Below are 21478 nucleotides of genomic sequence, written 5' to 3'. Positions count from 1 at the left end.
ACATCCTCCAGTATGACCGGTTTGGCGGTGGGTCAGTCATGGTGTGGGGTGGCATTTCTTTGGGGGGCCGCACAGCCCTCCATGTGCTCGCCAGAGGTAGCCTGACTGCCATTAGGTACCGAGATGAGATCCTCAGACCCCTTGTGAGACCATATGCTGGTGCGGTTGGCCCTGGGTTCTTTCTAATGCAAGACAATGCTAGACCTCATGTGGCTGGAGTGTGTCAGCAGTTCCTGCAAGAGGAAGGCATTGATGCTATGGACTGGCCCGCCCGTTCCCCAGACCTGAATCCAATTGAGCACATCTGGGACAACATGTTAGTCCAGGTCTGGGAGGAGATCCCCAGGAGACCATCCGCCACCTCATCAGGAGCATGCCCAGGCGTTGTAGGGAGGTCATACAGGCACGTGGAGGCCACACACACTACTGAGCCTCATTTTGACTTGTTTTAAGGACATTACATCAAAGTTGGATCAGCCTGTAGTGTGGTTTTCCACTTTAATTTTGAGTGTGACTCCAAATCCAGACCTCCATGGGTTGATAAATTTGATTTCCATTGATAATTTTTGTGTGATTTTGTAGTCAGCACATTCAACTATGTAAAGAAAAAAGTATTTAATAAGAATGTTTCATTCATTCAGATCTAGGATGTGTTATTTTAGTGTTCCCTTTATTTTTTTGAGCAGTGTATATATATATATTTTTTTTAAATAATTTACTAAATATAAAATTAAAATAAAAAAACATTTGTAAAAAAAAAATACATTCACGTTTTCAAACAGTCCATTTATATTTTCCAACAGGGCTATACATTTGGGTGAGGTTTTTTTCTTGCCTGAGTAGCCTCGTTTCACTACCAGCTCTACCAGCAGTACTACACTTGCATCTGTCAACAACACAAGTTGTTCTGCTTCCACGAGCACATACAATGCTAGCATCAGTAATTCTACACATGTTGTTAGCCCAGCTAGCATGGACACTGACAGATGTGAATCTGATGCAGCCGAAGGGCTACTGCCCCCTTACCCGGGAAAGCACCAAACAACAGATAGGGACGTTGGACCATCGAAAGGGCGCAAATATGATGAGAACTACATTGATTTGTAATTCACTTATAGTGGGAGTAGTTCCTTTCCTCAGCCACAGTGTGTTATATGTGCAAAAGTGCTATCTCACTCTTGTGCAGACATTTAGAAACAAAACACGCCAATTTGAAAAATAAGCCACAGGAGTTTTTTGAGCGAGATTTAGGTGACTTTCGAGTAGTAAGACATGTATAAAAGCAACAGATACCATTAATTAATAAGTCGGGGCTAGAAGCGTCTTATATGGTGATCTACCGAGGGGTTAGGCCAGGCAAGCCCCATACTATTGTGGAGGACTTAATTCTTCTTGCTGCCGCGGATATGGCTGGGACAATGCTGGGGGAAAAGGTCAAAGAAACTATACAGACTGTCACACCCTGGCCTTAGTTATCTTTGTTTTCATTATTATTTTAGTTAGGTCAGGGTGTGACATGGGGAATGTATGTGTTTTGGTTTGTCTAGGGGTTTGTACGTTTAAGGGGTCAGTGTCTTGTCTAGGTGTTTGTATGTCTATGGCTGCCTAGATTGGATCTCAATTAGAGGCAGCTGTGGTTTATTGTCTCTGATTGAGAGCCATATTTAAGGCAGCCATAGGCATTTGGGTTTTGTGGGTAATTGTCTATGTGTAGTGTTTGTGTCAGCACTATTTGTCTTTATAGCTTCACGGTCGTCATTTTGTTAGTTTGTGCATAGTGTTCGTTTCGTGTTTTTTCTCTCTTCTAAATAAAAGAAGATGTATTTTGCACACGCTGCGCCTTGGTCCTCTCTCTCACCCATAGACGATCGTGACAACAGACAATGTCTTCATCAAACGATACTGTTTCACGACGCATAAGTGACATGGCAGGAGATGTTTCGAAACAATTACTGCTTCACATACAAGCCAGTGAATTCTATGCGTTACAGCTGGATGAGTCAACAGACGTGGCGGGCCTGGCACAGCTCCTGGTATATGTCCGTTACGTTTATGGGGGGTCAATTAAGGAAGACATCCTTTTCTGCAAACCGCTGGAAACCAGGACAACAGGAGAGGCTATTTTTAAAGTACTGGACAGATTTGTGACATCAAATGGACGTTGGTGGTCAAGATGTGTTGGTATCTGTACTGATGGCGCAAAAGCCATGACAGGGAGACATAGTGGAGTGGTAACGCGCGTGCAAGCAGTTGTTCCCGATGCCACTTGGGTACACTGCAGCATCCACCGAGAGGCTCTTGCTGCCAATGGAATGCCTGACAGCTTCAAAGACATTTTGGACATTACAGAGAAAATGGTTAACTTTGTTAAAGCAAGGCCCCTGAACTCTTGTGTATTTTCTGCAATATGCAATGTTATGGGCATCGGCCATGTAATGCTTTTACAACATACAGAAGTGCGCTGGTTATTAACCGTAAAAGCAAAAAGCCTTGGTTTCATGCATGTAAACATTACAAGCCTCCTCCCTAAGTTTGTTTTATTCACTGCTTTAGCACACTCTGCCAACCCGGATGTCCTAGCCGTGTCTGAATCCTGGCTTAGGAAGGCCACCAAAAACCCTGATATTTCCATTCCTAACTATAACATTTTCCGACAGGATAGAACTGCCAAAGGGGGCAGAGTTGCAATCTACTGCAGAGATAGTATGACAGAACTCTGCAGGGTATCCAGGTCTGTGCCCAAACAATTTGAGCTTCTACTTTTAAAAATCCACATTTCCAGAAACAAATCTCTCACCGTTGCCGCTTGCTATAGACCAACTTCTGCCCCAGCTGTGCCCTGGACACCATACGTGAATTGATTGCCCCCCGTCTATCGTCAGAGCTCGTACTGTTAGGTGACCTATACTGGGACATGCTTAACACCCCGGCCGTCCTACAATCTAAGCTAGATGCCCTCAATCTCAAACAATTTATCAATGAACCTACCAGGTACAACCCGAAATCCGTAAACACGGGCACCCTCATAGACATCATCCTAACCAACCTGCCCTCCAAATACACCTCTGCTGTCTTCATCCAGGATCTCAGTGATCACTGCCTCATTGCCTGCATCCATAATGGGTCTGCGGTCAAACGATCACCCCTCATCACTGTCAAACGCTCCCTAAAACACTTCAGCGAGCAGGCCTTTCTAATCAACCTGGCCCGGGTATTCTGGAAGGATATTGACCTCATTTCGTCAGTAGAGGATGCCTGGTTATTCTTTAAAAGTGCTTTCCTCAGGATCTTAAATAAGCATGCCCCATTCAAAAAATGTAGAACCAGGAACAGGTATAGCCCTTGGTTCACTCCAGACCTGACTGCCCTTGACCAGCACAAAAACATCCTGTGGCGTTCTGCATTAGCATCGAATAGCCCCCGCGTATGCAACTTTTCAGGGAAGTCAGGAACCAATATATACACAGTCAGTTAGGAAAGCAAAGGCTAGCTTTTTCAAACAGAAATTTGCATCCTGTAGCACACACTCCAAAATGTTATGGGACACTGTAAAGTTCATGGAGAATAAGAGCACCTTCTGCCAGATGCCCACTGCACTGAGGCTAGGAAACACCACCGATAAATCCACAATAATTGAGAATTTCAATAAGCATTTTTCTACGGCTGGCCATGATTTCCACCTGGCTACCCCTAAACCGGTCAACAGCCCTGCACCCCCCACAGCAACTTGCCAAAGCCTCCCCTATTTCTCCTTCACCCAAATCCAGATAGCCGATGTTCTGAAAGAGCTACAAAATCTGGACCCCTACAAATCAGCCGGGATAGATCATCTGGACCATCTCTTTCTAAAATTATCTGCCGCAATTGTTGCAACCCCTATTACTAGCCTGTTCAACCTCTCTTTCGTATCGTCTGAGATCCCCAAAAATTGGAAAGCTGCCGCGGTCATCCCCCTCTTCAAAGGGTGAGACACTCTAGACTCTGTTACAGACCTATATCTATCTTACCCTTCCTTTCTAAGGTCTTCGAAAGCCAAGTTAACATTCAGATCACTGATCATTTCGAATCCCATCGTACCTTCTCCGCTATGCAATCTGGTTTCCGAGCTGGTCATGGGTGCACCTCAGCCACGCTCAAGGTCCTAAATGATATCATAACCACCATCGATAAGAGACAATGCTGTGCCACCGTCTTCATCGACCTGGCCAAGGCTTTCAACTCTGTCAAGGCTTTCGAATCACCACAATCTTATCGGCAGACTCAACCGCCTTGGTTTCTCAAATGACTGCCTCGCCTAGTTCACCAACTACTTCTCTGACAGAGTTCAGTGTATCAAATCGGAGGGCCTGTTGTCCGGACCTCTGGCAGTCTCTGGGGGTGCCACAGGGTTCAATTCTCTGACTCTTTTATCTGTATACATCAATAATTTTGCTCTTGCTGCTGGTGATTCTCTGATCCAACTCTACACAGACGACACGATTCTGTATACTTCTGGCCCTTCTTTGGACACTGTGTTAACTAACTTCCAGACGAGCTTCAATGCCGTACAACTCTCCTTCTGTGGCCTCCAACTACTCTTAAATGCAAGTCAAACTAAATGCATGCTCTTCAACCGATTGCTGCCCGCACCTGCCCGCCCGTCCAGCATCACTACTCTGGACGGTTCTGACTTAGAATATGTGGACAACCACAATTACCTAGGTGTCTGGTTGTATTGTAAACTCTCCTTCCAGACTCACATTAAGCTTCTCCAATCCAAAATTAGATCTAGAATCGGCTTCCTATTTCGCAACAAAGCATTCTTCACTCATGCTGCCAAACATACCCTCGTAAAACTGACTATCCTACCGATCCTCAACTTCGGCGATGTCATTTACAAAATAGCCTCCAACACTCTACTCAGCAAATTGGATGCAGTCTATCACAGTGCCATCCGTTTTGTCACCAAAGCCCAATATATTCTACCCACCACTGCGACCTGTATGCTCTCGTTGGCTGGCCCTCGATACATATTTGCCGCCAAACCCACTGGCTCCAGGTCATCTATAAGTCTTTGCTAGGTAAAGCCCCACCTTATCTCAGCTCACTGGTCACCATAGCAGCACCCACCCATAGCACACGCTCCAGCAGGTATATTTCACTGGTCACCCCCAAAGCCAATTCCTACTTTGGCCGCCTTTCCTTCCAGTTCTCTGCTGCCAATGACTGGTACGAATTGCAAAAATCACTGATGCTGGAGACTTATATCTCCCTCTCTCACTTTAAGCCCCAGCTTTCAGAGCAGCTCACAGATCACTGCACCTGTACATAGCCAATCTGTAAATAGCCAGTCAACCTACCTCATCCCCATACTGTTTTTTTGTTGTTGCTCCTTTGCACCCCAGTATCTCTACTTGCACATTCATCTTCTGCACATCTATCACTCCAGTGTTTAATTGCTAAATTGTAATTATTTCGCCACTATGGCCTATTTATTGCCTTACCCCCCTTATCTTACCTCATTTACACACACTGTATATAGACTTTTCTATTGTGTTATTGACTGTTTGTTTGTTTATTCCATGTGTAACTCTGTGTTGTTTGTGTCGCACTGCTTTGCTTTTTCTTGGCCAGGTCGCAGTTGTAAATGAGAACTTGTTCTCAACTGGCCTACCTGGTTAAGTAAAGGTGAAATATATATATATTTTTTTAAATCAAGGGGCAAAGTATTGACACGTTTTTTTGAATTGAGAGACGAGCTTAATGTTTTCTTTACGGACCATCATTTTCACTTGTCTGATGACGAGTTTCTCACACGACTGGCCTATCTGGGTGATGTTTTTTCTCTCCTGAATGATCTGAATCTAGGATTTCAGGGACTCTCCGCAACTATATTCAATGTGCGGGACAAAATTGGAGCTGTGGTTAAGCAGTTGGAGCTCTTCTCTGTCTGTATTAACAAGGACAAAACACAGGTCTTTCCATCATTGTATGAGTTTTTGTGTGCAAATGAACTCAAGCTTACGGACAATGTGAAATGTGATATAGCGAAGCACCTGAGTGAGTTGGGTGCACAATTACGCAGGTACTTTCCCGAAATGGATGACACCAACAACTGGATTCATTATCTCTTTCATGCCCTGCCTCCAGTCCACTTACCGATATCTGAACAAGAGAGCCTCATCGAAATTGCAACAAGCGGTTCTGTGAAAATGTAATTTAATCAGAAACCACTGCCAGATTTCTGGATTGGGCTGCGCTCGGAGTATCCTGCCTTGGCATATCATGCTGTTAAGACACTGATGCCCTTTGCAACCACGTACCTATGTGAGAGTGGATTCTCGGCCCTCACTAGCATGAAAACTAAATGCAGGCACAGACTGAGTGTGGGAAATGATTTAAGACTGAGACTCTCTCCAATACAACACAACATTGCAGCATTATGTGCATCCTTTCAAGCACACCCTTCTCATTAACCTGTGGTGAGTTATTCACAATTTTCGATGAACAAATAAAGTTTTATAAGTAAGATGGCTAATTGAAGTGCAAAATGATTGATTATTATTTGTGCAATGGTCCTTTAAGAGCTCTTTGTCACTTCCCACGAGCCAGGTTGTTACAAACTCACACTCATTCTTATGTTTAGTAAATGTATCGTATAGTGTGTGTGTGGCAGGCTTACAATGATGGCAAAAACAACATTTGAGAGTGTGCTGATCTTGGTGCTACAGGAGGTATGCAGCTGGAGGTTAAATGTTTGAAAGGGGTACAACAACCCTACCTGCATGTACAAAATTATCTCAATTACCTCGCCACCAGTGCCTCCGCACATTGACACGTTGACTCTGTACCGGTACCCCCTGTATATTGCACCGCTATTGTTATTCACTGCTGCTCTCTTAATTATTTGTTTTTCTTATCTTACTTTTTCCTGATCTTTTTTTATTTTTATTTTCTTAAAACTGCATCGTTGGTTAAAGGCTTGTAAGTAAGTATTCTCTGTACTGTATATACACAGTTGAAGTCGGAAGTTTACATACACCTTAGCCAAATACATTTAAACTCAGTTTTTCACAATTCCCTTACTGAATCCTAGTAAAATGTCCCTGTTTTAGGTCAGTTAGAATCACCACTTTATTTTAAGAATGTGAAATGTGAGAATAATAGTAGAGAGAACAATTTATTTCAGCTTTTATTTCTTTCATCACATTGCCAGTGGGTCAGAAGTTTACATACATTCAATTAGTATTTGGTAGCATTTCCTTTAAATTGTTTAACTTGGGTCAAATGTTTCAGGTAGCCTTCCACAAGCTTCCCACAATAAGTTGGGTGAATTTTGTCCCATTCCTCCTGACAGAGCTGGTGTAACTGAGTCAGGTGTGTAGGCCTCCTTGCTCGCACACACTTTTCAGTTCTGCCCACAAATTTTCTATGGGATTGAGGTCAGGGCTTTGTGATGGCCATTCCAATACCTTGACCTTGTTGTCCTTAAGCCATTTTGCCACAACTTTGGAAGTACGCTTGGGGTCATTGTCCATTTGGAAGACCCATTTGCGAACAAGTTTTAACTTCTTGACTGATGTCTTGAGATGTTGCTTCAATATATCCACATCATTTTCCTACCTCATGATGCCATCTATTTTGTGAAGTGCACCAGTCCCTCCTGCAGCAACTTCACCCCCACAACATGATGCTGCCACCCCCGTGCTTCACGGTTGGGATGGTGTTCTTCGGCTTGCAAGCCTCCCCCTTTTTCCTCCAAACATAACGATGGTTATTATGGCCAAACAGTTCTATTTTTATTTCATCAGACCAGAGGACATTTCTCCAAAAAGTACGATCTTTGTCCCCATGTGCAGTTGCAAACCGTAGTCTGGGTTTTTTTATGGCAGTTTTGGAGCAGTGGCTTCCTCCTTGCTGAGCGGCCTTTCAGGTTATGTCGATATAGGACTCGTTTTACTGTGGAACTAGATACATTGTACCAGTTTCCTCCAGCATCTTCACAAGGTCCTTTGCTATTGTTCTGGGATTGATTTGTACTTTTCGTACCAAAGTACGTTCATTTCTAGGAGACAGAACGCGTCTCCTTCCTGAGCAGTGTGACGGCTGCGTGGTCCCATGGTGTTTATACTTGCATACTATTGTTTGTACAGATGAACGTGGTACCTTCAGGCGTTTGGAAATTGCTCCCAAGGATGAACCAGACTTGTGGAGGTCTACAATTCTTTTTATGAGGTCTTGGCTGATTTCTTTGATTTTCCCATGATGTCAAGCAAAGAGGCACTGAGTTTGAAGGTAGGCCTTGAAATACATCCATAGGTACACCTCCAATTGACTCAAATGATGTCAATTAGCCTATCAGAAGCTTCTAATTTACATTTACATTTACATTTAAGTCATTTAGCAGACGCTCTTATCCAGAGCGACTTACAAATTGGTGCATTCACCTTATGACATCCAGTGGAACAGCCACTTTACAATAGTGCATCTAGATCTTTTAAGGGGGGGGGGGGGGGGGGGGTCAGAAGGATAACTTTATCCTATCCTAGGTATTCCTTAAAGAGGTGGGGTTTCAGGTGTCTCCGGAAGGTGCCACAACATCATTTTCCAAGCTGTTTAAAGGCACAGTCAACTTAGTGTATGTAAACTTCTGACCCACTGGAATTGTGATACAGTGAATTATAAGTGAAATAATCTGTCTGTAAACAAATGTTGGAAATATATATATATATATATATACAAATATATATATAAATATTATATACTGTATATATATATATATATTAAATGTGAATCACATTTTATTTGGCGTACCCCCGACTGCGTTGCGCGTACCCCAGTTTGGGAATTCCTGCTGTAGAGGTTAACCGCTAGGCTGTCTGCCGCCCTAAACAGATAGCATTACCTGTTAAACCATTATCTTCATGCTTCCTTTACAGTAAAAAACTCTTGGTGTGGTCTGCACTTTAATTACTCTTTGCCCTTAATTACTTAATTAGTCCTTATCAGCTATCAGTCCTTAATTAAACATTTGCATGCAGCCACAGGTGTGTAGACTACAGTATAGATTTCAAGAGGCAAGAACATAGGATCATACATCCCTCATTAGGTATATATTGTTAAGGGATAAAATAGTCTATGTTTAGCCTAATAAATGAGGCTATTTAAATTATATTTTGATGAAAGAAAAATAAACTTTTTTATTATTTAAGCTACTGCAGAATCTGTAAAAAAAATGTATTACAAATAATAAATATATATATATATATACCTTGATATAGATGGTTATGGAGGATATTCCTTCCTTCCAGAACAACAACAACAACAACAAAACAACAACAACACAATGATTATAAATTATTAAATTATAAAATGAATAGTTATTCATAAATTAATATGCTAAATAAAACAATAACAACAAATTAGGCTATGACAGCAATAGTAATACCAGTAATAACACCAAAAGTAGGCTAAGTTATTATTATTAAAATAACAAAGTAATATGAAGGAAATTAAATCATGAAATAGTGTAAAATTTATTTTTTAAATTTAACTAGGCAAGTCAGTTAGGAACATGTTCTTATTCTTAATGACGGCCTAGGAACAGTGGGTTAACTGCCTTGTTCAGGGGCAGAAGGACATATTTTTACCTTGTCGGTTCTGGAATTCGATCTTCTAACCTTTCGGTTACTAGTCCAACGCTCTAACCACTAGGCTACCTGCCACCCCAAATCAATTCAAGGCCACACAAATACAATTTGCAACTCTTGTATATATCACACAACTAACATAATTAAAAATAAATTCATTCACAGTATATTCCTGTACATTAGTCATTCAATACCAAAATCCCAATTTACACAAGAGCATTCTTTTCTTGAAGAAAATCAGAGTTCTGCTAGTGGTGAACTTTTACCAATCATGAATAGTTCAAAACTAGCGGAATTCTAGACTTACCCTTGAAGCAAAGCAGCATTTTACAGAGGAGCATGATTAGGAGATTGCAGGTAGGCTTTATAAGAATGGGACTAGGCTACAATCAAAGCCAAGTTCCTTCAATTGAATGGTTCAGTTGTGCTATAGTCTAAAACATTTTGCGCATAAAAGGAGGATCATCTGTCAACCATCAAACAGTCAAACAGTTAAGAATAGTGAAAATAGAACCAAAAGACAGCACATAAAACAAAACACTGAGGGAGACATAACACGTCAACAGACTGTTCTCGCACATCATCATGTTTGCTGGCTCCATCCTCCACTCTTCATGGAGATCTTCTCAAGGCTGTTAGTTAAACGTCACATTCAACAGCTGCCGGAAAAAGATACCAGGAGTTAAATAAAACCCTTAATTTAACCTTCAGGTTTACTACTGTCAGGGATTAAACTTGACTCCCTTCAGGTTTTTGGATAAACCCTGCTTCCCCAAAATGAACCATCAATCAGGAGAGATTAGGGCGTTTCTGACTGCACTCTTGTCAATACTAATTAGACTTTCATAGGTAAAGTCCTGCGGAACCCCACTTGTCCGAATAAGCTGCTTTAGTCAGAAGACAAATCCGTCTAACCCAGATATCAGATAACTGGCCCATTTGGCATGTTACATATAATAGGCCTAATAATGTTTAGGGTGGCATTCTATATCACTATACTGTACATTCAACAGTTTAACTACAAAAATGTACTTCTAAAGAGATATTGATTTTCATAAAGTCAGTGTTTCCGATGCATTTCAGATGCACTTTTGTCATCAGTTATCATTCATTGAAATATGATGGATATGAGGTATTGTCAATCTGTAGAGTGATAGAGTGATGGTGCTCCCCCCCAATGTGGAAAATAGCAGATGAAACGAAATAAAGCATCTGAGACAGCCAAAAATACTTTATTTTTATTTTTTAAACTTATCAACCATTCCAGCTCCAATAGGGCCTTGTGGGCCTACATGGCATGTTGGCACCTGGATTTCTCTCGACACTATTTTTCATGTTGAAGTGTAGTCAGTCATCATACATATTTCTCTTAGACAACTTTTAATTTTTTTAAGTTACACATTTAAAACCAATTACCCTAATGCCAGTCAACTGACCAATCTGGGCCTCAGTTACAGCAGCATGGCATTTAAATTACTTTTAACCTTCTCTGCCACCAAAGCCCTCTCAGACAAGATTATGGGCCTCTGAAATCCACCCTACTTAGTTGTTGGTGGTAATTAACAGTTAAGAAAAGACAGTCCAGCCCATGCCATGGCACAAATTATACCATGGCCCCAGTGCCAACCGTGCCCTAATTCCTCCAAGGCCATAATCCTTTCAAAAGACCCAAAGGATGGTATATAAACCCTAGGATATTTGAGAAGCACGGCTTGGACTTCAGCAGTCAACATCAGAAACTCCTGTTAAGCAGTCCAGGATGGCAGAGCTAGGAGTGTTTGCTGCCAGGCGGCACGACGATACAACGAGAGATTCAGGTTTCGCCTACACCAACAGCAATAACACCAAAGGTACGGTACATCTTGTTCAGTGTAGTGCCTGAGGGTGACATCATTTGGTAGAACTATTGAAAGAGCTTAATTCTGTATATTCCCCCAAAAGATTGGAGTTATTATAGATTTACAGAGAGTAATGGTGTCCTTTTTAAATTAAATTGATGTTGCTGAAGGTCTTTTGTTGCAGTGTAGTTCTCTCATACGTTATTTCACAAACAGCAGACATACCATTTGTAACTGGCATTAGCAGTACGCACAATGATACAACCAATACATTGAATAATTTGTGTCAGGACAGTGTTTTTCTTGGTCATAACTTTTGATGCACACATTCTGTTCAAAATGTTTGTTTACTGTCCTCATATGACCAGTGGTGGAAAAAGTACCCAATTGTCATACTTAAGTAAAAGTAAAGATATCTCAATTAAAAATGACTAAAGTAAAAGTGAAAGTCACCCAGTAAAATTCTACTTGAGTAAAAGTCTAAAAGTATTTGGTTTTAAATCTACTTAAGTATCAAAAGTAAATGTAATTGCTAAAATATACTTAAGTCTAAAAAGTAAAAGTATGGATCAATTATATTAAAACAAAACAGACGGCACGATTTTCTTGTTTTCAACATAGTCAGGGGCACACTCCAACACTCCCCTATAATTTACAAACTAAGCATTTGTGTTTAGTGTGTCCGCCAGATCAGAGGCAGTAGGGATGACCAGGGATGTTCTCTTGATAAGCGTGTGAATATGACAATTTTTCTGTCCTGCTAAGCATTCAAAATATAACGAGTACTTTTGGGTGTCAGGGAAAATGTATGGAGTAAAAAGTATATTATTTTCTTTGGGAATGTAGTGGAGTGAAAGTAAAAGTTGTACAGATAAAAGTACAGATACCCCAAAAAACAACTTAAGTAGTACTTTAAAGTATTTTTACTTAAGTACTTTACACCACTGCATATGACTATATTAATAAGTCAGGAATTTATATTACATTTTTATCTCTTCTTATTTTGCAGTGTCACGTTCTGACCATAGTTCTTTTGTGTTTTCTTTGTTTTAGTGTTGGTCAGGACGTGAGCTGAGTGGGCATTCTATGTTGTGTGTCTAGTTTTCCCTTTTCTATGTTTGGCCTGATATGGTTCTCAATCAGAGGCAGGTGTTAGTCATTGTCTCTGATTGGGAACCATATTTAGGTAGCCTGTTTTGTTTTGGGTTTTGTGGGTGTCTGTCTTCTGTCTTCGTGTGTCTGCACCAGACAGAACTGTTTCGGTTTTTTCCACATTTGTTGTTTTGTATTTTGTGGTGTTCACGTTTATTTTCTTTATTAAACATGATGAACACTAACCACGCTGTGCTTTGGGCCTCTCTTCCTCCATATGACGAACGTTACATGCAGATCCTTTTGAGGGCCCCAACTACCACATTGCTCCAAGATGGGTGTACAATCTCTCAACACTTTGGATGATCTTTGTGGTCATTGCCTCAGTCTTCACCAATGGCCTGGTACTGGTGGCCACTGCAAAATTCAAGAAGCTCCAACACCCTCTGAACTGGATCTTGGTCAACCTTGCTATTGCTGACATTGGAGAAACACTTTTGGCAAGCACCATCAGCGTTTGCAACCAGATTTTTGGCTACTTCATTCTGGGACATCCAATGTGTGTCTTTGAGGGATACACTGTGTCTGTGTGTGGTAAGATACTCCTCAGTTTTACAAAGATTTGAATTGTATTTATTGTACCAGTAATATGTGGAAATTGTAGATTAATGTATAGAGAAATTGATCGACACAAAGTGCTCCCTATAGCCATTTCCTTGGTGCATGTTCTTACGGTGCTGTGTTTTCACATAGAATTAGAGTGTCTCTAACTTTCAGTACAACTGTTCCCCTGCACAGGTATTGCTGCTCTGTGGTCCCTGGCTGTCATCTCTTGGGAGAGATGGGTGGTGGTGTGCAAGCCCTTTGGAAATGTCAAGTTTGATGGCAAATGGGCCATGGGAGGCATCATCTTCTCCTGGGTCTGGGCTGCTTTCTGGTGTGCCCCCCCCATCTTTGGCTGGAGCAGGTGGGATTTTTGTCTCTTTTTATTTCACTGATGTGTGAAACTCCATTGTTCAAAATCTTTCTCCCTCCACCAGGTACTGGCCTCACGGCCTGAAGACTTCCTGCGGACCTGATGTGTTCGGAGGCAATGAGGATCCTGGAGTCAAGTCCTACATGATTACTCTCATGATTACATGCTGCTTCTTCCCACTGTTCGTGATCATCTTCTGCTACATTTTTGTGTGGCTAGCCATTCGTGCTGTAAGTGTTATTTTAAATATACTATACTGTAGCAAGCAACTATGTTGTTAAATACACTAATGGTCAAGTGTACCTTTTGAAAAGGCATATTAAAGGGTTAAATCTAACCATTTGATATTCCTTCTGAATGACCACAGGTTGCTGCGCAGCAGAAAGACTCTGAGTCAACACAGAAGGCCGAGAAGGAAGTGTCCAGGATGGTTGTTGTCATGATTATAGCTTTCTGTGTATGCTGGGGACCTTATACCTGCTTTGCCTGCTTTTCTGCGGCTAACCCTGGGTATGCTTTCCACCCTCTGGCTGCTGCACTGCCTGCCTACTTTGCCAAGAGCGCCACCATCTACAATCCAGTTATCTATGTCTTCATGAACAAACAGGTAAGTGTGTTAGTCTGATAGCTACATGAACACTGAACAAAAATAGGCCCTAATATCTTGATTTCACACGCCTGGGAATACAGATATGCATCTGTTGGACACAGATACCTTAAAAAAATGCAGGAGCGTGGATCAGAAAACCAGTCAGTATCTGGTGTCCACCATTTGCGTCATGCAGCGCAACATATCTCCTTCGCATAGAGTTGATCGGGTTGTTGATTGTGGCCTGTGGAATGTTGTACCACTCCTCTTCAATGGCTTTGCGAAGTTACTGGATATTGTACATGTCGACAGGCACGCAGATAAACTTCCCTGAGGTTCTGACAGTTTGTGCAGAAATTCTTTGGTTGTGCAAACCCACAGTTTCATCAGCTGTCGAGGTGGGTGTTCTCAGATGACCCTGCAGGTGAAGAAGCTGGATGTGGAGGTCTTGGGCTGGCGTGGTTACATGAGGTCTGCGGTTGTGAGGCCAGTTGGACATACTGCCAAATTCTCTAAAAGGAGGTTGGAGGTGGCTTATGGTAGAGAAATGAACATTACATTCTCTGGCAACAGCTCTGTTGGACATTCCTGCAGTCAGAATGACAATTGCATGCTCCTTCAAAACTTGAGATATCTGTGGCATTGTGTTGTGTGAAAAAACTGCACATTTTAGTGGCCTTTTATTGTCTCCAGCACAAGGTGCACCTGTGTAATCATAATGCTGTTTAATCAGCTTCCAGATATGCCACACCTGTCAGGTGGATGGATAATCTTAGCAAAGGGTGAAATGCTCACTAACAGATGTAAACACATTTCTGCACAAAATGTAACAGAAATAAGCTTTTGTAGATAGACAACATTTCTGGGATCTTTTATTTCAGAAACATGGGACCAACACTTTACATGTTACTTTTACATTTGGGTTAAGTATATTTTGACCCATCAATAATAAAGTGGTTAACAAAGGAATTACAGTATGTCTACCTAAATGTAGACGTACTGTACATTTTGAAGCTCTTTCCTCATGTTCCATTATTCTTTCTCCACAGTTCCGTTCTTGCATCATGCAGCTCTTTGGCAAGGAGGAAGATGATGGCTCTGAAGTGTCTACATCAAAAACAGAGGTTTCCACTGTGGCACCTGCATAAACCCCAGACAATGCCATACCTCTTGGAAACAAATCGTTCTATGGAGATTTTCAGAATGGGACTTTTTAAATGTACAGTACATCCTCTTGTGTTTCTTAAAGAAATCATTTCCCACAACTTTTCAGGAGATTATTAAGCTTTACCTCATACAGGTGCAATGTTTGTAAAATCATTACCCACAAAAACTAAATTGCTATGAACCACCCATTGGAGCTTTTTTTAATCCATGGTCTTTGATTAAACAAGCAGAGTTGTGTGGTAATTAATATGCATACTATAGTTATTTGGTATATTATGGAAATATGTATATACTACTACTATCAATGTCTGTCCAAGTGGCAATAAAATGTTGGCGTCTTGGAAGGCATTCCCTTCACTCTGCAGTTGCTAAACTAGACAGCATCACAGCTAAGGAAAACTGAAATGAACTGCCAATGGAAATCTGATAACTCAAAATGATGTGAACAATGTATGGTTTGAAAACCCCTTAAAGTAATTTATGAGGTAAACATGTTCTAATCCTCTTGCAAAAAAAAAATATATATATAGTATTAAGAGAATTGTGTATACAATGTTTTTTTCTGATTGAAATAAATGTCATGCATGCAGCAAATGAAAATACCCTCTGGTCTCACTTTCAATTTTTATACACTGTTCATTCAATTTTTATTCACTGATACCTGTTATCAATGATTGTTTAAAGACCAAACTCACATGACACACCCAATATGAATTGTCTGGTAAAGCGGATAGGATAGAGATTATCTCACAAATCAGGCTAAAGGCCGAAGTGATCCACTTTCTTCATTATTGTTTTGTATTTACATGAGGAAAAGATAGAACAGAATGAAGTAAATTAAATCAATGTCTGATTATCCCCTCAAAGAATACTTCCCTGTTTACTTTGTTATAGTAAAAACATTCATATTGTCAAAATGTGTTTTCTTTATTTACAAGTAACAAGAACAATTGTTAAGTCAACTATTTTCTCTAAGCATGAAGAGGATAAGGAATTTCACCTGAATGCTGAATTACGTGACACCAAAAGCACTTCTTATCCAAGAAGGATTAACCTTAAATTCAAACCTTGGCTTCAGTTCGACTGGCCGGCATAACTGAAGTTCTTTTTGGTGTGTGTGTGTGTTAGATCTTAATCTCGATGACGACATGGCTGGTATAAAACCCCACAGATTGGGGTACACCATCTTGTTGGTTGCTAACACCACAACAGGTGATCAGCAAGACAAGACAACAGAAGCCAACCACAAGAACAGAGAAAAAGCGACCAACAGGTAAAGGCAAAAACATAACTATGGCAACAAACAACTGGCAAGGCAAATATTTTAGAACAATTCGATGACTGAAATGGAAATAATACGTTGTCTTCTTTATTTGTATATTCTTCAGATACTTTCTCAGAAATGGCAGAAAGCTGGGGAAGTGCTGCTTATGCAGCCAGGCGACAAAACCAAGAAACAACGAGAGAATCTTCCTTTACCTTCACCAACAGCAATAACACCAAAGGTGAGAGAGCAACTACATCTACCTTGATTGAAACTTCCAATTCATATATTTTATTTTCTTTAAATCATGAGGTTATGTTAACTGTATTTAGTAATATTTTTATGGAAGTTATATACAACATAGATGGTATAAGTAAAATTGCACTTTATACGTATAATTTATGTAATTTGCATTACTTTTGCATTTTAAATGATAATCTAAAAAGCATGTAGATCATCTAACCAGGCATCTGCACCTGTCATTTTCTCCTTCTTAGAAAAATACCTTTGTCTGTTTTATCTCAGATCCCTTTGAGGGCCCCAACTACCACATTGCTCCAAGATGGGTGTACAATCTCTCAACACTTTGGATGATCATAGTGGTCATCCTCTCAGTCTTCACCAATGGCCTGGTACTGGTGGCCACTGCAAAATTCAAGAAGCTCCAACACCCTCTCAACTGGATCTTGGTCAACCTTGCTATTGCTGACATTGGAGAAACACTTTTGGCTAGCACCATCAGCGTTTGCAACCAGTTTTTTGGCTACTTCATTCTGGGACATCCAATGTGTGTCTTTGAGGGATACACTGTGTCTGTGTGTGGTAAGATGCAGTTTTACATGGACTATAATATTATCTAATATTTAACAAGAAAATTATAAATTGCTACACGGTGCTGAGAAAGAGTAATTGTCAGATGCTAGAACACCGTAGCATAGTGGCAGTAATCAGAATTTCTCTTTTGTCTAATTTACAGTATATGTATATATTATGCAGGTATTGCTGCTCTGTGGTCCCTGGCTGTCATCTCTTGGGAGAGATGGGTGGTGGTGTGCAAGCCCTTTGGAAGTGTCAAGTTTGATGCCAAATGGGCCATGGGAGGCATTATCTTCTCCTGGGTCTGGGCTGCTTTCTGGTGTGCCCCCCCCATCTTTGGCTGGAGCAGGTGTGGATTTATATTCTTCTTTCACTGAGGATTCAAGTTCAAAAGATTCAATTATTTAACACATTTCTTTATCTCTCTCCCTCCACCAGGTACTGGCCTCATGGCCTGAAGACTTCCTGCGGACCTGATGTGTTCGGAGGCAATGAGGATCCTGGAGTCAAGTCCTACATGATTACTCTCATGATTACATGCTGCTTCTTCCCCCTGTTCGTGATCATCTTCTGCTACATTTTCGTGTGGCTAGCCATTCGTGCTGTAAGTGATATTTTGAATATACTATACTGTAGCAAGCAACTATGTTGTTAAAAACAGTAATGGTCAAGTGTACCTTTTGAAAAGGCATATTAAAAGGGTTAAATCTAACCATTTGATATTCCTTCTGAATGACCACAGGTTGCTGCGCAGCAGAAAGACTCTGAGTCAACACAGAAGGCCGAGAAGGAAGTGTCCAGGATGGTTGTTGTCATGATTATAGCTTTCTGTGTATGCTGGGGACCTTATACCTGCTTTGCCTGCTTTGCTGCGGCTAACCCTGGGTATGCTTTCCACCCTCTGGCTGCCGCAATTCCTGCCTACTTTGCCAAGAGCGCCACCATCTACAATCCAGTTATATATGTCTTCATGAACAAACAGGTAAGTCTTAACAGGATTCTCAGACACTGTTTTTTTATCTTACTGATTTCATGTAACAAAGCTCTAACAATACTAATTTGTCTAAATGTTTCACAATTGCCTTTCTTGTGAAGTACATTTTTTTTATTTTAAAAAGCATCAGCTGACAATGTTTTCGCTCAATTTCGAGATAGACATATCATTTGAAAGTCTTATGTTTAATTATTCCTCTCTCTCCAGTTCCGTACTTGCATCATGCAGCTCTTTGGAAAGGCAGAAGATGATGGCACTGAAGTGTCTACATCAAAAACGGAGGTTTCCTCTGTGGCACCTGCATAAACCCCAGACAACATTGTACCTCTTGGAAACAAATCGTGAACGTTCTGAGGAGATTTTCCAAATGGGACTTTTCAAATGTACAGTACATCCTCTTGTTTTTCTTTAACAAATATTCTCCCACAACTTTTCAGGAGATTATTAAGCTTTACCTCATACAGGTGCAATGTGTGTAAAAACGTTACCCACAAAACTAAATTGCTATGAACCACCCCTTGGAGCTTTTTTAATCCATGGTCTTCGATTAAACAAGCAGAGAGTTGTGTGGTAATTGATATGCATATTATAGCTATTTGAGTGGTACATTATGGGAATATGTATATACTACTACTATCAATGTCTGTCCAAGTGGCAAGAAAAAGTTGGCGTCTTGTAAGGCATTCCCTTCACTCTGCAGTGGCTAAACTAGACAGCATCACAGCTAAGGAAAACTGAAATTAACTGCCAATGGAAATCTGATCATCTCAAAATGATGTGAACAATGTATGGTTTGAAAACCCCTTACTTTTAAAGTAACTTATGAGGTAAACATTTTGTATCCCTCTTGCAAATAAAAAAACAAAAAAATAATAATACTAGTAATTAGATAACTGTGTATACAATGTATTTAACAATGTTTTTTTCTGATTAAAATACATTTCATGCATGCAGCAAAATGAAAATACCCTCTGGTCTCACTTTCTATGTTCATACACTGTTCATTCAATGTTTATTCACTGCACCTGTTATCAATGATTGTTTAAAGACCAAACTCACATGCCACACCCAAAATGAACTGTCTGGTAAAGCGGATAGGATAGAGGTTATCTCCTCAATCAGCCTAAAGGATCGAAGTGATCCACTTTCCTCATGATTGGTTTGTATTTACATGAGGTGTAATGCGTGTATATGGGAGGCGAAGTCAAGTGCAGGAGAGCAGAGTATAATAAACAGGCGCACTTTAATACCGGTTACCAAATGACAGCACAGAACGCATACAAGTGCCAAAAACACGGTCTAAAACAAAAGCCTGACAATCATCCACGTAACAAATAACAATCACTCACAAATACAACATGGGGAACAGAGGGTTAAATAATAAACAAGTGATTGGTGAGTGAAGCCAGGTGTGATAAGACAAAGACAGAACAAATGGAAAATGAAAAGTGGATCGGCCGGTGGCTAGAAAGCCGGTGACGTCGACCGCCCCCGAACGCCCGAACAAGGAGAGGGACTGACTTCGGCAGAAGTTGTGACATGAGGAAAAGCTAGAACATAGAATGAAGTAAATTAAATCAACGTCTGATTATCCCCTCAAAGTATACTTCCCTGTTGACTTTTTTATAGTAAAATAATTTTAATTGTCAAAATGCGTTTTCTTTATGTACAAGTAATTAGAATAATTTTTAAGTCAACTATTTACTTTTTTAAGCATGAAGAGGATATGCAATTTCACCTGACTGCTGAGTAACATGACCCCAAAAGCACTTCTCATCCAAGAAGGATTAACCTTAAATTCAAACATTGGATTCAGTTCTTCCGGGTCAGCATAATTTAAGTTTGTGTGTGTGTGTGTCTGAACGATTAATCTTGATGACAACATGGCTGGTATAAAACCCCACAGATTGGGGTACACCATCTTGTTGGTTGCTAACACCACAACAGGTGAAGAGCAAGAAAAGACAAGAGAAGCCAAACCGCAAGATAGAGAAAAAGCGTCCAACAGGTAAAGGCAGAAAACACAACTGTGGTAACAAACAACTGGCAAGGCAAATATTTTAGAACAATTCAATGACTGAAATGGAAATAATATGTTGTCTTCTTGATTTGCATATTCTGCAGAGGATTGGAGAAGTGCTGCTTTTGCAGCCAGGCAACATAACCAAGAGACAATTAAATAATCTTCCTTCACCTACAACAACAGCAATAAAACCAATGGTGGGAGAGGACGAGAAACTACAGTAATGGCCAAGTTAACCTTTTGAAAAGGCACTTCCTCTTGAACTTGCAGACGTGTTGCTGTGCGTTTTGTTGCCAACCTTACTTTGCTAACTGACAACTTTACGGTTTTTACTTTTTAATTACCGTTTATATTTTTAGTTTTTCCCTCAACTTTTTTTTTCATTCAACTTTTTCACTCCGAACGCTTTATCTGAACATGGTTCGTCAGCACCTTCAACAGCCGAAGCTAAGTAGTAACATTAACATGATGCCTTCTAATTGCAGTCGCTGTACTCGTAATATACAGGAGAACGATCGACTTATGGCGAGGATAGCTGTGCTGCAAGCCCAGCTTCAGACGCAATCGTTAGGCAAGGGTAATTTCAGTGTAGGAAAGGATGAAACAGCGTCTGTGCCACCAGTAAGTACAGATAGTAGTATAAATCCCCTCGCACAGTCCCCGCAGCCGGACAACTTTCTCATGGCTTCTGGAGGGAAATGCTGTAGGAATGCTCAACCGGTGTCGCTCATTCAGCCGACAGAAACTTTCAACCGGTTTTCCCCATTAAGCAGCGAGTCGGAGTCTGAGGCCGAGTCTTCTCTTGTCTCTACTCCTCCCGTTACGGGGTCTGAGACGCCGAAGCTTCCCACCATTATCTCTGACAAATTGAAAACCCCAGTCATTGGCGACTCCATTACCCGCAGTATTAGACAGTTATCTTCTTGTCAATATGGGGGCGCTGTTTCCACTTTGGAAAAAATCGTGCCCAATAAACTGCCTCGTACTCTATTCTAGATCGTACAATATGCATATTATTATTACTATTGGATAGAAAACACTCTCAAGTTTCTAAAACTGTTTGAATTATATCTGTGAGTAAAACAGAACT

At 40.7% G+C, this 21478-nt stretch overlaps 2 protein-coding genes across 2 annotated transcripts; both read left to right on the top strand.

Moving 5' to 3' along the window:
• The first annotated feature begins 11388 nt into the window (after positions 1–11388).
• On the top strand, positions 11389–15272 carry LOC120060235 (red-sensitive opsin-2). Its single transcript, XM_039009401.1, has 6 exons — positions 11389–11479; positions 12857–13153; positions 13358–13526; positions 13600–13765; positions 13903–14142; positions 15174–15272. Exons 1-6 carry the CDS (start codon positions 11389–11391, stop codon positions 15270–15272), a joined length of 1062 nt encoding a protein of 353 aa, XP_038865329.1.
• A 1421-nt stretch (positions 15273–16693) lies between these two features.
• LOC120060227 (red-sensitive opsin) lies at positions 16694–18671 on the top strand. Its single transcript, XM_039009389.1, has 6 exons — positions 16694–16796; positions 17081–17377; positions 17552–17720; positions 17810–17975; positions 18114–18353; positions 18573–18671. Exons 1-6 carry the CDS (start codon positions 16694–16696, stop codon positions 18669–18671), a joined length of 1074 nt encoding a protein of 357 aa, XP_038865317.1.
• The last annotated feature ends 2807 nt before the right edge of the window (positions 18672–21478 follow it).

This window comes from Salvelinus namaycush, chromosome 2 (genome assembly GCF_016432855.1).
Source record: "Salvelinus namaycush isolate Seneca chromosome 2, SaNama_1.0, whole genome shotgun sequence".
Classification (NCBI taxonomy): domain Eukaryota; kingdom Metazoa; phylum Chordata; class Actinopteri; order Salmoniformes; family Salmonidae; genus Salvelinus; species Salvelinus namaycush.
This window is presented reverse-complemented; position numbering and strand designations above follow the sequence as displayed.

Excerpts from the sequence above, each read along its gene's own strand:
- LOC120060235 (XM_039009401.1), top strand. The coding sequence starts at position 11,389 with ATGGCAGAGCTAGGAGTGTTTGCTGCCAGGCGGCACGACGATACAACG. Across the intron at positions 13,766-13,902 it reads TGTGGCTAGCCATTCGTGCT|GTTGCTGCGCAGCAGAAAGA; the intron begins GTAAGTGTTATT and ends GAATGACCACAG. Across the intron at positions 14,143-15,173 it reads ATGTCTTCATGAACAAACAG|TTCCGTTCTTGCATCATGCA; the intron begins GTAAGTGTGTTA and ends CTTTCTCCACAG.
- LOC120060227 (XM_039009389.1), top strand. The coding sequence starts at position 16,694 with ATGGCAGAAAGCTGGGGAAGTGCTGCTTATGCAGCCAGGCGACAAAAC. Across the intron at positions 17,976-18,113 it reads TGTGGCTAGCCATTCGTGCT|GTTGCTGCGCAGCAGAAAGA; the intron begins GTAAGTGATATT and ends GAATGACCACAG. Across the intron at positions 18,354-18,572 it reads ATGTCTTCATGAACAAACAG|TTCCGTACTTGCATCATGCA; the intron begins GTAAGTCTTAAC and ends CTCTCTCTCCAG.